Source organism: Pseudorca crassidens, chromosome 19 (assembly GCF_039906515.1).
Source record: "Pseudorca crassidens isolate mPseCra1 chromosome 19, mPseCra1.hap1, whole genome shotgun sequence".
In the NCBI taxonomy this organism is placed as follows: Eukaryota; Metazoa; Chordata; class Mammalia; order Artiodactyla; family Delphinidae; genus Pseudorca; species Pseudorca crassidens.
The window spans coordinates 7531103-7548768 of record NC_090314.1 but is presented as its reverse complement, the minus strand read 5'-3'; the positions used below and the strand labels follow the sequence as shown (position 1 = coordinate 7548768).

Sequence of the window (17666 nt, the reverse complement as noted above, 5' to 3'; positions counted from 1 at the left end):
GGACAGCTAGAAAGTGGTGTTTACATTTGGATATATTAGTACTTCGTTGCCTGGTCTCGTTTTTACCAAGAACAATGTCCCATTTTATGTGAAATGACGGGGTAGCAAGATTATTCCTCGAGTGAAAGGGCTCAGACCTCTGTGGAGTGGACGTGTCTTAAGGGCAGGGAGGGGGTTATATTTTAGACCCGTTGAGGACACCTGGTGTCCTAGGCTCCCCTCCACCTGGACTAACCCCAGGAACCCTAGGAACTTCCATACCACTCTTGGGGGTTGGTCTACCTCCTGTGACCTTCCCCGGAGATACCTAGAGCCCATGGGTGTCCTGGGGATGTTCAAACCAGATTCCTAAAACTCCACCTCCAGCTTGGTGCTGCTCTCAAGTCATCCAGTTGCCTGTCTCAGGACTGAGTTCTTTTAATCCAATCATGTTGTTCTTAAACAGGCCCTCAGTGGTCCCCAAGTGCCCCTAGAAGGAAACCCCAGTGCCTGCCTCTGGTTGACGAGGCCCCGCACCAGCCCGCCTCCGCCCCCTCCCCCAACCTCTCCCCCAACCTCTCCCCCAACCTCTCCCCCATCACACACTGTGCTCCAGCCACGCTGGTCTGCTGGAGATGCAGAGCCAGCTGAGCTGGCTAGGTAGCCCACCTCCGGGCCTTTGCACCTGCAGTTCCTCTGCCCGGAATGTTCTTTCCCAGGTCATCTGGAGGTATGGCTGACTTTCTCTCCCTTCAGGTTGCTTCTTAAATGTCCCCCCTCGGCGGGGGAGGGGGCAGTCTTTTCTCCTCACCTCCCCCTCCCCACAGCTGCCCACTCTGCCCATCGTCCTCCTTTCTGCTGTTCCCATGACACTTCCCACTCTCGAAAGGGTCTCCTTCAAAGTGTCTGTGTTTAGTGTCCGTCTCCCTGCCCTGGGATGTAAGTTCCATGAGAGCAGTGTCTGGTCTCGGTCACCACGGGCGTGGTACCCAGATAGGCACACCATTCATGCTGGGGAGTAAGCGAGTTACAGCCGAGGGTCTCTGGGTGCTAAGACAGGAGATTCTGGGCTGGGAGGGGCTCCATCACTTTCTGTTTGAAGAGCTGCCTGTGTGGCAGCGTGGACCGGAAGACCCGAGGATATCTACCTGTTCTTTTTTAAATTGTTTGGCCGCGCTGTGCGGCGTGTGGGATCTTAGTACCCTGACCAGGGATCGAACCCGTGTCCCCTGGAGTGGAAGCACGGAGTCTTAACCACTGGACCGCCAGGGAATTCCCAGATGTCTAGCTGTTCTTACCTTGTTGTTCTCCGTGTGTGCTGGGTGGTTCCAGCTCAGGAAGGAGAGGGCTTGTTGACACTTAAGGAGGGAAGGTGGATTATGCTGTGGTCCTCCTGCCTGCCCACCTCCCTCCCTCCTTCTTTCCGTCCCTCCCTCCCTCTCTTCCCACGTAACATAAAGCTTACCACTTTAGCTATTTTAAAGAGTACAATTCAGTGGCGTTTAGCAGAGTCACAATATTGTGCAACTACCACCATGATCTACTTCCAGAACATTTCCATCACCCCGAAAGGAAATCCCATACTCATTAGTCAGTCGTTCCCCTTTCCCCCTCCCCCCAGCTCTTGGCAACCACGAATCTACCTTCTGTCCCTGTGGATTTGTTTATTCTGGATGTCTTATATAAACAGAACTGTACGTTATGTGCACATTTGTGCCTGGTTTAGCTCACTTATTGTGTTGCCTGCAGGGTTCACCCGTGTTGTAATCTGTGTCAGGAGTTCGTTCCGTGTTTATGGCTGCATAATATTCCATTGCCTGGATAGACCACATTGTGTTTATTCCCTCATCCGTTGATGGGCGTTTCTGCTGCCTCCACCTTTTGGCTATTGTGAATTGGGCTGCCCTTTGCATCATGCACATGTTTCTGTTCAGCCATCTGTTTCAAATTATTTTGAGTACATGCCCCAGAGTGGAATCGCTGGGCCATATGGTAATTTTAACTTCTTGAAATGCTGCCAAGCTTTTCTACAGTGCTGGACCATTTTACATCTCTACTGGCAACGCATGAAGCTTCCAATGTCTCCATACGCTCACCAATATTTATTTTTTGTATTTAAAAAATAAATTATTAATATTATGAGAGCCATCTTCATGGGTGTGAGGTGGTATCTAATTGCAGCTTTGATTTGGGTTTCCTTAATGACTGATGATGTTAAGCATCTTTTCATGTGCTTATTGGCCATTTTATATCTTCTTTGTGGAGTATACCTTATTTTGACGATTATTTTGTTTGCATTGTAATTCTGTGTGAACATTTTTCTCTCTTCCTTGACCATAAGCTGACTTATTTCTAAAATGGGGCTAATGTACTTCTTGAGAGAGACGATTCTTAGAAATTAAGGCATGGCTCGAATCTTTAGCATACGTTTGAAATCTTCTCTTCTTTCCCTGCTGCTATGCTACTTTATTTTAAAACGCAGCATGTAGGGAATTCCCTGACAGTCCAGTGGTTAGGACTTCACGCTTTCACTGCCACGGTCCAGGTTCAATCCCTGGTCGGGGAACTAAATTCCCACAAGCTGCACAGCGCGGCCAGAAAATGAAATGAAATGAAACAAAATGAAAATGAAATGAAATGAAATTAAAAATGCAACACGTAAACCTTAGCCTTATTTGCCAACTCAGCAAATTTAATCGTTTTAATTTTCTGAATTTTGACATCTCTGAGTCTAGCCCCCCATTGTATCCTCTGAATTTTTAGGTTTTATTCATATTTTAAAGTCCGTTTGTTTCTCAGCTAATGTAATATCTAGGCAAGTATTTGACTTCCTGCTATTTTAGGGTAAGTGGGTGACTGTTGAAGTAGTTTTCATGACCACGTTTTCTTCCTTTTCAGAAAAAGTTGCCTTTGACCACACTGGCTCAGTGTCTGGTGGAAGGATCAGCTCTCCTGGGAGATGACACGCTTCTTGGGTAAGGCAATTCCACGTATGGGTTTGTGCTAAATCTAGGTGAGTCCCCATCCTTACAAGGGGACTGACAGTCCTCACGGAGATAGTGAGGACACCTGTGGTCTGGCTGGAGACTGGACGGGGAAGAAGGAAAGGTTGCCCGTGAGAAATTGAGGCCCCAGGTCCAGGAGTCATAGTGTCTGCGCAGGCGGCAGCTCCCAAGGGGAGAAGTTAACATGAAACTGTTGGGACTTCCCTGGCGGTCCAGTGGTTAGGACTCTGCACTTCCGCTGCAGGGGACACGGGTTCCATCCCTGGTAGGGGAACTAAGATCCTGCATCCCGCATGCCGGTAGGGGGCGGGGAAGGCTGTTGAAGGACACTTGAAATCCCTTGGGCTTCAGCAGAAGCAAATATGAAATCTCTCCGTGTCAGATGTCAGAACTTATAGGATTCCCAGAAGAGCAACCCTTGCTGATTTCGAGCTCACAATAAAAACAAACTAAATATAGAATCATCATGAGAGGCGATCAGTATGCACAGTCTGTGGGAGAATCAGACCCTAAAAATGAAAAATAATGGACAACCTGAAAGGAGATGGACAGTAATTATGTTTAAAATGAAATTTAAAAATTTAATAAAGACAAAACACAATAGGGGTGAAAAAAGAAGAGGCAGAATCAAAGAAAAACCAAATAGAACTTTTAAGAATTCAAATAATATTTAGTATAATTTAAAAACTTACTTGAGAGAAACTGGAAGTTGCACACAGATATGGAAATTGGTGAACTTAAAGAGGTCTGGAGTTTAGAATTTACAGAATAAAGTCCAAGAGGTAAGGATACAGGCAGCATTAAATGGAGAGAGTCAGATGGCAGGATGTAAAGATACAGCATTATGTGTAGCAGTCGCTCCTGAAGAAGAAAATAGAGGGGAAATTTATGGTTGAATTTTCCTTTTCTAGGTTTGAATACAAACATGAGTGTTTAGATTTAAGAAGCCCCAAAAGTCCTGATTGAGATCAACCGAAAGAAATCCATCCCTGGACACATCGTCCTAAAACTACACCCTGTTAATAAAAAAGAACTTTAAAATCAACCAGAGAAAGAGATAATTGTGTATAAAAGAGCAATTAGAGTGATAACAGACCATTCAGGAGGCACAATAAATGCCAGGAAATAATGGAGGAGTGTCTTCAAGTAGTGAGTGAAAATATAAGATATCTAGATTCAGTGATAGACTAAATCTCTATTCAGGAATAAGGGGAAATAAACATATTTTCAGGCACAGATCTAGAGAAGTTACCGCTTGCATGTTCTCACTGAAAAACTAGTTAAGGATGTGTGAAGTAGATGATGTCCAGAAGAAAAGAATGAAATGCAGGTAACAAGATAGCATTTTAAAAAAAAAGTAGTGGGACTTCCCTGGTGGTCCAGTGGTTAAGACTCCACCTTCCAGTGCAGGGGGCATGGGTTCGATCCCTGGTCAAGGAGCTAAGATCCCACATGCCTCGCAGCCAAGAGACCAAAACATAAAACAGAAGCAATATTGTAACAGATTCAATAAAGACTTTAAACATGGTCCACATCAAAAAAAAAAAAAAAAAAGTAGTGTGGGAATTCCCTGGCGGTCCAGTGGTTAGGACTCACTGCTTTTACTCTGAGGGCCCGGGTTCAGTCCCTGGTGGGGGAACTAAGATCCCGCAAGCTGTGCAGTATGGCTATAAAAAAAAAAAAAAAACCTTTTAAAAAAAAATAGTGAATGTGGTATAAGGGACGTTTTCTCTCTTCCCATCTTAGATTCCTTCACAGGGCCGTGCAAATTAAATTGACAAAAGACAGATTAATAAGAGAATAGCATACACATTTGATTAACGTGCAGTGCATACACATGGCAGAACTCGGTGATGAGTAACTCAAAGGGGTGGCTGGAACTTGGGCTTGTATAAACCAAAGAACACTGATTTTTAGAGAAGTGACAAACAAGACAGAGGAAAAAAAATGTTAGTTTCTATGGCAATGAATTGTAGGAAGGTAAGTATATGAGAGACTAGTAGAAGATAAGTGTTAGTTGGTAAGGTTTGTAATGTAGAGACCACTGGTGCCGTCTCTGGGCTGATAAGGGTCTAGAATTATCTCTGGTGATTAACATCTATCTTTCCTGGTAGAGGGGGGAGGGGGACACCTTTACAAATTCATGTCCTGCTTTTAGGCAGATAGGGGAAGGGTGGAGAGCTTTTTTTGTGTCTGCTTCTTCTCCATTGCCTTCAGTTCAAACTAATCCTTATGCCACAGTGGCATACTTTGGGGAGGTGTATCCTGCTACCCTTCAGTGTAAAGAAATATAAATAAACATTGAATTAAGAAACAGCAATATAATAATAATCTGGGGGGCGGGGGGCAGTTAAAGCAAAGGAAAACTAAAATACTAGAAAATAATAATAGGGAGCTTTGCAAAGGGCATCAGTGTTTCAAGCTCTTGTATGAAAGGAGGATAAAGGTATTACATTTAAATTTAAAGTGAAGTGTGCATGTTAGAAAGGTAAGAACACAAGAAGACCACAAGAAGAAAAGTAATAGAACGTGTAACTTCAAAATTAGGTGGAGGATGGAGAGAGGAATAAACAAAATAGAAAAAAAAAAGCCCACAGAACGGACTAAAAGAGAAAAAGAAGGGGCTTCCCTGGTGGCGCAGTGGTTGAGAGTCCGCCTGCCGATACAGGGGGCACGGGTTCGTGCCCTGGTCCGGGAAGATCCCACGTGCCGCGGAGTGGCTGGGCCCGTGAGCCATGGCCGCCGAGCCTGCGCGTCCGGGGCCTGTGCTCCGCAACGGGAGAGGCCACAACAGTGAGAGGCCCACGTACCGCAAAAAAAATTAAAAAAAGGGAAAAAAAAAGGTCAGCACAGAAAAGCATAACAATAGAAAACAGAAAAATGAAGGTAATAGCAATTACTGCCTCTCTACCTGTAAATCGTACACAGCAAATGGAATAAACTCAACTGTTTATAATATACAGACTCTCAGGTGGGTAAACGTGGAATCCTGTTGTATCGATGTGTTCTTTCTGAGAGACTTGCCTGAAACGTAGTGACACAGCAAGGTTGAAAGTAAAGGATGGAGGACAGCAGGTAAAGATGCCAGAGTGAACACACACATCTCATTTTTGTTCCCTTCCAAAACGGACTATAATGCAGGGTTTTTTTTTCTGAAAAGACATAAACCCACAAAGGCAGGAAAAAACAGGAGAGAAGACAAGAGGGTTTTGTGAGCTGTAAAGCGTATGATTGACTGGGACCTGACTTAGCAAGTCCCAGAAAGCTGACTCTCAAGCCAGAAGTAGGATGTGCAGAGAGCTGAGATGTTCATACCATGAAATGCTGAGAAGGCTGAGGAATTGGCGGCCCCAGGGATCTCAGGAACAGTGGGTCGTTGGAGGGGGGTGGTGAGGAAAATCACAAATGGGGGTTGAAAGCTAGTCAGGTGCTATTTGGATCACTCAGGCCCAGCTCTTATCCACACCGCTGGGAGACCCTCATCCCCTTGCCCCCAAGCCCAGCAAAAGCCTGGAGCTTCATCTCTGCGGGGGATAAAGCGGAGCATCCCGAGGCTGGGGGCACCGGGCACAGTGGAGTGTAGGGGTAGCAGTCAGTAAGGTACTTAGACTCTCGAGAGATAAGAGGAGATGAAATAAAAAACAGGACGTTAATTAAGAAATACAAGAAAGAAATATTCAGAGATCAAAAGCAAACTCATAGAAATGAAAAATATGACCTTCTCAGTAGGTTTGGAAGATAAAGTTGAAATCATCCAGAAAAGAGAGCAAAAGACAAGGACACGGAAAATAGAGAAGTTAGAAGAACAGAGGGCCAATCTAGGAAGTCTTAGGCCTGAATAACAGGAATTGCAAGAAGAAGAGAGGAAGAAATCATAATTATAGTTTAAAAAATAATCCAGGGGGGCTTCCCTGGTGGCGCAGTGGTTGAGAGTCCGCCTGCCGCTGCAGGGGACACAGGTTTGTGCCCCGGTCCGGGAAGATCCCACATGCCGCGGAGCGGCTGGGCCCATGAGCCATGGCCACTGGGCCTGCGCGTCCGGAGCCTGTGCTCCGCAACGGGAGAGGCCACAACAGTGAGAGGGCCACGTACCGCAAAAAATAATAATAATAAAAAAAAATTTAAAAAAAAATAATCCAGAGATATTTTCCAGAAGGGAAGAATGTGAGTTTCTATATTGAAAGGGTCCACCGATCTCCTAATACAATAGGAAAAATTAAACCTATGCCAGGACTCACCAGTAGTGAATACTAGTGACAAATAAAAGATTCTACACCTTCTAGAGAAAACATTGTCGTATACGAGGGGTCAGGAATCTGAATTCTTCCAGCCTTACCGAAAGCAATAGTGGAAGCCGGAAGATTATTATTATTTTTTTAAATAAATTGATTGATTGGCTGCGTTGGGTCTTCGTTGCTGCACGCGGGCTTTCTCTAGTTGCGGCGAGCAGGGGCTACTCTTCGTTGCGGTGTGCGGGCTTCTCATTGCGGTGGCTTCTCTTGTTGCGGAGCACGGGCTGTAGGCGCACAGGCTTCAGTAGTTGTGGCGCGCAGGCTCAGTGGTTGTGGCTCACGGGCTCTAGAGCACAGGCTCAGTAGTTGTGGAGCATGGGCTTAGTTGCTCTGCAGCATGTGGGATCTTCCCGGACCAGGGCTTGAACCCGTGTCCCCTGCATTGGCAAACAGATTCTCAACCACTGAGCCGTCTGGGAAGCCCGAAGCTAGAAGGTTATTGAACAATGCCTTCAAAATTCTGGGGGAATAGGAAGCATAGAATATAGTCTCCTGTCTAACTTTCATTTAGCCTGAGGGTAAAGAGAAGTTGTGACACGCAGGGTCTCAGAAAATGGACTTCCCACACACTTTCTCAGAAAGCCGAAGTGTGGTGGGCCCACAGTGAGGCAGTGTCCGAGACAGGCAGGGGTAGGGGAGTAGGAAACAGGATCTCCAGCCCAGGACAGGGAGAGAGAGAATCCAGCAAATGGTGAAGGGCGATTTCAGGAAGACCGCCGTGCCTGGAGAGAGAAGGAAAACTCAGTGCAGATGGGCACGGCATTGAGCCGTGGTCCTGGAAGATCCCACATGCCACGGAGCAACTAAACCCATGCGCCACAACTACTGAGCCTGCACTCTAGAGCCTGTGAGCCACAACTTCTGAGCCCACGTGCCACAACTACTGAAACCCACGTGCCTAGAACCCGTGCTCTGCAACAAGAGAAGCCATCGCAATGAGAAACCCACGCACCACAATGAAGAGTAGCCCCCGCTCACTGCAACTAGAGAAAGCCCACGCACAGCAACAAAGACCCAACGCAGCCAAAAATAAAAATTAATTAATTAATTAAAAAAAATATATACGGACAGGAAAAGTACATACTAACCTTAGAATAGTATTACCTCTTTCCATACTTTTGTTAATTTGTAAAAACTTTTTACATGAGTTTCAGGTAACATGGTACCGTGAAAAGGGAGGGCTGCTTGTGTGCCCTTCAGGGGAAATGAACATCTTTGAAATATTGTATTCTCCCGTCTAGGAATATGGCATAACTTTCTCCTCATTCAGGTCTTATGTAATTCGCTCATTATTAATAAACTTTTACATGGTTTTCCATTCCATTTTTTCACTGGAAAATCGTCCGCTCATCCTATATTAAATAAGTTTTCGTGGCTTGGGAGAAGGAGTTTTCTTTCTGTTAGAGCCTAGTGACATGGAGGTTTTGGTATGTGTTTGAAGGTATGTTGGTTTGTTGGCACACTGACTTCAGCTGTTTTCTCCAGTGGTCTCAGGAGGGAGAACATCTGGCTCTTTCTAGGCCTGTGGATTTGGCATGTGTGACTCTGTTCTCTCCACATGTCTCTTACTTTCCCCACGAATCCCCTTTTAGCCCAGGCACACAGTAGGTACTCAGCATCCTTTAGAAAGTAGGCAGTGTCAGAAATGAAACCACGTGCAGCAAGTTGGTCAGTGGGACGCACAGCAGTCAACTGCTTTATTAACGCCATCTCGTGAGTGTTTACCTGGCCGGGGGGTGATGGGCCACATCTTCCTCTACAGGGTACTCAGGATGGTTTTTCTTCCCTTCTGTCGCAGGAAGATGCTGAAACTCTGTGGCGAGGCGGAGGACAAGCTGGCCCAGGGGCTGATTCATTTCGAATTGCAAGTCGAGAGAGACGTGATCGAGCCCCTGTTCCTGCTGGCTGAGGTCAGAAGCAGGAGTGAGGCTGGGCCCGCGTGAGCGGGGAGGGCGGAGTGGTGGGCTCTGGGGTCCTTCTGCTCCGGGCTATTTCTACCCCTCACCCCACTCTGGGGCACAGTGTTTCACTGGGGATCGTTCCTACCCGACTGCCTGGGGTTCCCCAGCCTGCTAGCCCTTTGAGCTGTGGGCTCCCCCCTTCTCCCACCCACCCCCTCCTCTGCTGGCATCCCCATGGGTGAAGCTGCAAAGCTGGCGGCATCACCGCGTCCCCCGCAGGGTCTCCACCCCATCTCCACCCCTGGCCTCCACCCATCTCAAGTCTTCGGTGAAATGAGCAGTGGAATCTAAAATAGGACACAAATGAACATAACTACGAAACAGAAACAGACTCACAGACATAGAGAACAGACTTGTGGTTGCCAGCGGGGAGGGGAAGGGATGGATTGGGAAGTTTGGGATTAACAGATGCAAACTATTATGTATAGAATGGGTAAACAACAGGGTCCTACTGTACAGCACAGGGAACTATATTCAATATCCTGTGATAAACCATACTGGAAAAGAATATAAAAAAAGAATGTGTATATATATATATATATATATATATATATATATATATATATATATAACTGAATCACTTTGCTGTACAGCAGAAATTCACACAACACTGTAAATCAACTATACTTCAATTAAAAACTTAAAAAAAAAATGAACAGCAGCCCCTACTCACAAGGGCTGGGGACCTGTGTCCAAGACACTCTCTAAGGCCCCCTCACTGTTTCTGTTTACATAGGGCCCTTCTCTTTCTACTTTGAAGGACACTAAAGAAAACTGTTTTCTTAAGATGAAGCCTTAATGCCTATGTGACAGTTTTGCCAGCTTCAACCAAGTGAAATTTTATCAAGAAAGAAAATCACTGGGGGATGTTATTTGTCCTGAAGCCTGGACCTACTCCCAGTTCCCTTTAATTGATCGTACAAGCCTCCACGGTGCCGTAGGGATGGAGATGTTCCACATCTGCACTGTTCGGTGGCCACTAACCACCTGTGACTACAGAGCTCTTGAAATGTGTTTAGTGCAACGAAGGAACTAAATTTTTAATTCTGTTTTTGTTCTCTTGAATTTATGTATTTTTTTTTTTGGCCGCGCCCAGCGGCATGGGGGATCTTGGTTCCCCGACCGGGGATTGAACCTGCGCCCCCTGCAGTGGAAGCGTGGAGTCTTAACCACGGGACTGCTAGGGAAGTCCATGTTCCTTTGTATTTGAAATGGCATAGCCACAGGTGGCTCAAGGCTACCGTATCGGGCAGCCTTGCCCTGGACCGTGTCTGGTTTCCTTTCTAGACCACTCCCAGCACCTCCCCATCCCCTGGTGCAATTTCTGGGACAGATGAATGGGTAAGTAATTACCGAAGTGCTTAGAAGTATTCAAGGAGAACGTTCTAGATATGGTGCTTTGATATGGACCAGCCCTCGACTTCTCAGATGCCGTCCTGGTACAGCCTAGACCATTCCTGAGAGGCCCTCTTACTCTCTAGAAAGGTGCTCTGGGGTCCCAGCCAAAGCCGCCAGCGAACTCAAGGGGACAGGTCTGAGCTGCGTGCTGAGACTCGCTTTGCGTCTGGGCTCCGCGACGACCCCGGTGCCTGGGGACAATTGTCTGTCTTCCTACTGGAAGTCAGTGCCCTACTCATCGATGCTTGGAAGAGTGAATACAGAGCACCTTGTACAACACTGGACCATCCTCGCATTTTTCCTTTTAAATTCTCACATCCTGCCCCACTTTTGCCGGGCCTGCAAGCGACATCCTGCACTGGAATATTCACTTAAGTGACCTTTAGAAATAAAAGAGTGTCCACACACAGCCACCGTGGGAGAACTTATCCCTCAGTGAAGCCGTGGCGATGTTTCTTCATTATTTACTTTAGGAAAAAAACCTCCCTTCTATAGGAATATATCCTAATTGCATTCCGCATAGCATCTCAGGCCTCCTGAGGCCAGGTCTCCTCCTCCAGCTGTCTGTGTCGAATTAGGTCTGTGTGTCAGATCTACCTGCCTTTCTTCCCATGTCTGGCCCTTACGCAAGCAGAGAGATGTTTTTGCCGGCTGGGTGAGAGCGGGAATGAGGCGGGCGGAAGCGAGCCGGGCGACCCAGGGCCTCTGAGAGGGTCTGGCTTGACTCGGGACCTGACAGATTCCAGTGAAGAAAGAGCAGAGTTTAGCTCAGGAAAGGGAACCAAGAATTTCCTCTGAAAATGAGGATGGGGAGACCTCGAGCAAACTTGTTGGGAAGATATCATTAATCTTTAAGAATCTGTCTTTTCTCGCAGACATAGAAAACAAACTTATGGTTTACCAAAGGGGAAAGGGAAGGGAGGGATAAATTAGGAGTTGGGAATTAGCAGGTACACACTACCATATATAAAATAGATAACCAAGAAGGCCCCACTGTATAGCACAGGGAACTCTATTCCGTATCTTGTAATAACCTATAATGGAAAAGAACCTGAAAAAGAATAGATATATATGTATAACCGAATCAATTTGCTGTACACCTGAAACATTTTAAATCAACTATACTTCAATTTAAAAACATTAAAAAAAAATCTGTCTTGGGCTTCAAATCAACTGTATTTTTTTTCTCTCCTGTACGCACAGGTGGAAATCCCGAATATCCAGAAACAGAGGAAACATCTAGCAAAGCTGGTGCTGGACATGGACTCTTCACGAACGAGGTGTGCTGGGATTTCTTTGCTTTCATTTCTGCTGCTTTGAAGGACCTGTGATCACGTTTGAGGGGTAGGGTTTGGTGTGTGAGCGTTTTCATTCATCGAGTGTTTCTTGCACCCACCGTGTGTCAGGCGCTGGAGGTCCCGGGACCACGCTCTCATGGAGGCTACAGCCTGGTCTGGGAGTTAGATCTAGGCAAGAGAACACCCACGTGAGGCTGTTGCAGAAGCCGTAAGTCCTGTCAAGAAGAGAGCACAGGGTAATTTTGGCAGGAGATGTGGAGAAGCGGGCTGCGGCATTAGACAGGGTGAAGGAGGGAAGGCTTCCTGGAGGAGATGACATTTGATCTCATAAGGAGGAGGCAACCGTGCAAAGATCTGGTGCAGAACTGCCCGTGACAGCAGGAAGAGCAGATGCAAAGGTCCTGCGATGGGAATGAGGTTGACGTATTCAGGACACAGAATGAAGACCAGCGTGGCAGGGGTGGAAGGGACAAAGTGGGGAGTGGTAGGGACAGAGATCAGAGAGGCAGGTAGCGTGATGTGTCGTCCTGTTTACCCTGAGAGGAGTATTTCTGATTCTGGGGACCTGGTCTCCTTTTCCTGCGGTCGATGGTGTGACTGTGTCTTCTGCAGCCATTCTGTAACCCTGAGACCATCATGGGAGAAGTGCAGTTCCAAAAGTGCTGCCCTTCCCCTGCTCCCTCCTCCGGAATGTACCAGGAGAGTCCCGTTCCAGCAGGGGCATGCCATGGCCCTGCAGTGGCTTTGACTGTGGCCGTCATCAGTCATGGTTGTGTGTAAATGCCTTTTTATTTCTTCCAGTGGCATGTGTGCGTACGTGTGCACGTTGAAACAGTGCAGACTCGTGAATAATGATACGGAAGGAACATTTTGGTTCCACCTTTGGTCCTTTGTAGGTCAAGTTTAAGAATCTCCGCATCTTATTTTAATTTTCTTGAGAAAAAGAAACAAAGACAAAACTGGAAATACTTTGGCTGGGAGCTATAGGATAACGAGTCCCAAACCAGGAGTGAATGATGAGGTCCAAGATGCAGGTTGCCTGTTCTCTAGACCTGCGACCTTGGTCAAGTCACTGAACCTTCCAGAATAGTAGTCTCCTCACCTGTGCACAGACAGTAGCAACATTTGCAGTATTTGTGGGCCGACCTGGGAGGTTGTTTGGAGTGTCAGATGAGATCCTGTTTGTCACAGCACTTCCCAAGAGCTTTCCAAAAGGAAGCTGCTACTATAACTAGTTGAGGCACCAGAATTCTGCATTTGGATCAACAGAAAGTATAGCACAGTCCCCCAAGACCAGAAATAAATCAGGCTAGGTTAGCAGAGAAACAGAGTTTCTTTCTTCTTCTTTTTTATTGCAGTATAGTTGATTTACAGTGTTTTGGGTGTACAGCAAAGTAATTCAATTATACATTTCTATCTATCATCTACTTTTTTCTGATTCTTTTCCATTATAGTTTATTACAAGATACTGAACATAGTTCCCTGTGCTCTACAGTAGGTCCATGTTGTTTATCCACCGTATATATCGTAGTGTGTATCTGTCAGTGTTTCTTTAATTCACTTAGTGTTTCCCAAACTTCAGTCCACCTGAATGATCTTTGACATCTGTGCCAACACACCTTGTGAAATGTCGATACATTTTTTCAAAATGAGTCTATTTAAAAGAGGAATCTTAACAGCACTACCATAAAGTGAAAGGCAGTGCCCTTAGCTACAAGTATCAGGTGAATGTACAAGTGGACAGGATGAACGTAGTGCCCGTGCTGTTAAGTTTTAGGTCCTGTTGCCTGTGGAAGGCTGTGATCCTGAGGTCTCCAGTTGCTGAAAAGGGAAGAGGAGGAAGAATTAGAAAGTGGTTGAAGTTACTCCGACCCAGATCTGAGGCCCTCCCCCTAGGGCCCTTGGAGGAACAGGGAGAAGGTTGCGTCAGGCATAGTGGTGTGGTACGACTTCCTACAGTGTCCGTGCGCCACGTGAAATGCGTCCTGTAGCCCCAGTGTTCAAGTCCCACATCCCGGAGTCACGTAAGATGATGGCGGGTATGCTGCTTGTTCCACCATCCGGGTGACGGTGGACACCAGGCTCCTGGGTTTGCAGAGTCACTTCCTTCTGTGAGGACCTGGGTTTTAGCCCTGAGATCTCTTCTCTGCTTCTCTAAGGAACACCTTCATTCCCAGCCCAGAGCTTCTGCTCAGAGGGCTGGATGTTAGCATCAAAGCTTGTCATTGCCTTGTCCACTTACATATTTTCATTCAGCCCCCCTTAGGAGAGAGAGTTTCTCCCTGGTGACAGCCGCGGTCAACCTAGTTTTGTCTTATGTTTTTAATGGTGACACCAAGTGGTGCGTAGATTCTGAAACCACAGAGGAGTGTCATCAGGGACCTCTCTTCCATGATTTAACAAACTTCATGTCTTCAGCTCATCCTCTCTTGTGTATTGGGATTTGGTAAGGAAATAATCTACTACCCCCTCCAAGTTTTTATGCTTCTAACCTTTAACTTAGACCCTTGACAACTTTGGTTGTTTCTGAAGCCAACTCACCGCAACTTCTTGCCTTTTCCTCTAACTCTTCCCCTGAGCCACTGTTTCCCAAGATGGAGCAGTGAGCGTAAGACCAGATACTGTGCTACTGAAATGCAAACGTCACCAGCTACTCTTGGAGAAGCAGTTGGGTTCTCACTGCCCCCACCTCTACCCCACCCCACTTCCCCATTTGGTCAGTCTGCATACATTAGGGTCTATTCCTTGTAGCAATCCTCCTTCTGAGCCGGGACCTCAAAAAGAGGAGGATGCCCAAGGCAGAGGAGCGGAGAAGACTGGGCAGATGAAACAGTAAATGTCCCACTAAAGCGACTTTCCTGTTTCCTTCCAAAACTTCTTCCGGACTCTGTGTCACCCTGAACTGACCTTGAGTTTGCCTGCTATACCCTTCTCCTGGTGTCTGAAACATCTTACCCTTATTTCTGGCCTTTTTCTTTCCATTAGCCTTTCCTTAAAGCTTGTACTCTGTCTTCACCATCCCCAAATCGTAGACTGATGGCATCTTTCCCAGAGAATGATGGGGTCGCCTCAGCTACCTTAGTGGGAAGAAACGAACTTTCTTCTCTTCAAATTTCAAAGCTCAAACTCTCCTTGGACAAGAAGCCTTATTTCTTCTCTTAACAGAGCAGAACAATTGTTGAGTTTACTTATAAGAGCCTCTGAATGAGAAGATCATCCTTCCTCGAAATTCATGATTTTTAAAAATGTTTTAATTTTATTGGAGTATACTTGATTTCCAATGTTGTGTTAGTTTCAGGTGTACAGCAAAGTGATTCAGTTATACATACACATATATTCATTGTTTTTTAGATTCTTTTTTCAGATAGGTTATCACAGAATATTGAGTAGAGTTCCCTGTGCTATACAGTAGGTCCTTGTTGGTTATATATGTTATATATAGTCGTGTGTGTATGTTCATCCCAAGCTCCTGATTTATCCCTCCCCACCATGTTTCCCCTTTAATAACCATAAATTTGTTTTTGATACCTGTAAGTCTGTTTCCTTTTTGTAAATAAGTTCATTTGTATCTTTTTTAAAGATTAGATTCCACATATGAGTGATATCACATGATATTTGTCTTTCTCTGTCTGACTTACTTCCCTTAGTAGGATAATCTCTAGGTCCAACCATGTTGCTGCAAATGGCATTATTTCATTCTTCTTTTAGGGCTGAGTAATATTCCATTGTATACATGTACCACATCTGCTTTATCCATTCCTCTGTCGATGGACATTTAGGTTGCTTCCATGTCTTGGCTATTGTAAATAGTGCTGCAATGAACACTGGGGTGCATGTGTCCTTTCAGATTATGGTTTTCTCTGGGTATATGCCCAGAAGTGGGATCGCTGGATCATATGGTAGCTCTATTTTTAGTTTTTTAAGGAACCTCCATACCGGTTATACCAATTTACATTCCCACCAATAGCGTGCAAGGGTTCCCTTGTCTCCACTCCCTCTCCAGCATTTATTGTTTTTCGAAATTCATGATTAGTGGCACTTTTCCCAATTAGTTGCTACCTGTACAAATGTTTCCAAGTTTCCCTTGATATTTTGCTATTCGGTCTCCACAAAGGGACCATTTTGGGGGCATTTTACCACTATTGTATAATATCAAAGTAGATTACTTATCCATTACAAGTAAAATTCCTTATAAATGGAGGGGAAAGGTGTATGTTTTTAAACTACCAGGACAGAATTGGGGGTGGGAGGGAATAAAGGGGAATAGGGAAGAAAAGAAAGAGATAACTTTGAAGAATGTCTTCATTTTAATATACATATATTAAGTGTAATTTGGATTTAAAAAAAAACCAAATCTAATCCAGATATATAAAACCCTAAAAATCAGCTGTTTGTGGCCCCTTTGTTTATTTTTTACACTTATATATTGGTGAGTTTTTTTTCCTTCAGAGAGCATGAATGGGATGGTGTTTGTAGCTCCATGATCTACCATAATCAACCATGGAAGTGTGTTCATTATCTGAGATCTAAATTACAGCCATGACATTTCATATTTTATTTGACTAAGCCTGGGAGGTATTAGTTAAATATTTCTGTAGGGCAAACCATTATAAGAAAGAATTGCCCAGGAATTTTTACTAATCCTTATCTGTTAGCTTAGATTTTTTTTTTTTTTTTAACATTTTGGAATAGAATATATCCTTTCTAATTTGGATGAGGAATCTTTCTCAGGACACACGTGTCCATCTCTGGAGCTTCAAGCCAGCTTGATGTCCTAAAGCCTTTTTAAGTAATTTTCACATGGGTGCGCTTTTTAAGTGACAGAGAATCCTTCGTTTTGCTACTTTTTGCTAATAGCAAAGAGAACTCATGTCCCCTTTTTGGGTATTATAATGCCCCACTCTCTAATTTTTTCCTGCACGTAACACAAGAGGAAAGAAGAATTGTACAGAGAAGACACTTAGTGATTCAATTCTTGATTCTCAAAATGAGGGTAAAATTGCACTTTTTGCGTCTACATTGGATGGACAGTCCGAGAGCCACATGGAGCCCGCAGGCCTCTTTGGTTTGGTCCGTACGAGGTTGGCCTGCAGGTTCCAGAGGATGCTATTTAATCTGCTGTCACGTTTCATCTGATGAGTTCGCTTGACAGTTCGCAGCTTGTCAGTTTGGAACATCCAGCAACCTGTGGGCCACACTCCTCCTGCCTGGGCCCCATCAGCCCTGATCACCCTCCAGTGAACCCCCGCCAGGTCCCCGTCCCCTCCCTGTTCCTCCTGACTTCCCAAGACCGCAGCCAGGCATGGGCAGCCTTTGTCATCCTGATTACGCCGATTGTTTTTCTTAGAGCTGAGAAACAGCTTTATATCTCCTGTCCCTGTCACAAGTAGGAAATAAAGGATTGGGTGGGCGAGATTTTAAGATAATGACCCATTTGACTTATTTTTCCTACTTGCTGGGCCCTATAGGCTGTTGAGTTTACAGCCTCAGGGGGAGAGGCCCGCTGCTGTTCCCTGCTATAGCTACTAGCATCTTAGCATAATTAGAACCTTCTTTCAGGGCCTGCTTTCGGTAATTCCTTGATAATGACTTAGCAACCAGAAATATTTGTGCTTCCCCATTAAAGTTTCCCAAGGGGCTCCCTCAGAAGGCCAGTATTCTCTGCAGAGAGATACATGTTTAAGAAAATATAAATGAGGTGTTGCAGTGTTGATCAGAGGTTGCTTAGTGCTT

The 17666-nt window shown here is 45.4% G+C and overlaps 1 protein-coding gene across 4 annotated transcripts in view; it reads left to right on the top strand.

Annotated features, from left to right (window-relative positions):
* The window catches only part of ARHGAP44 (Rho GTPase activating protein 44), a 143240-nt gene that overhangs the window by 79497 nt on the left and 46077 nt on the right, over positions 1 to 17666 (top strand). For all 4 annotated transcript variants that reach the window (XM_067715606.1, XM_067715605.1, XM_067715608.1 and 1 more), the window contains exons 4-6: positions 2878 to 2954; positions 9075 to 9186; positions 11839 to 11915. In XM_067715606.1, the coding sequence (XP_067571707.1) occupies positions 2878 to 2954; positions 9075 to 9186; positions 11839 to 11915 (266 nt within the window). The remainder of the gene's footprint in view (positions 1 to 2877; positions 2955 to 9074; positions 9187 to 11838; positions 11916 to 17666) is intronic.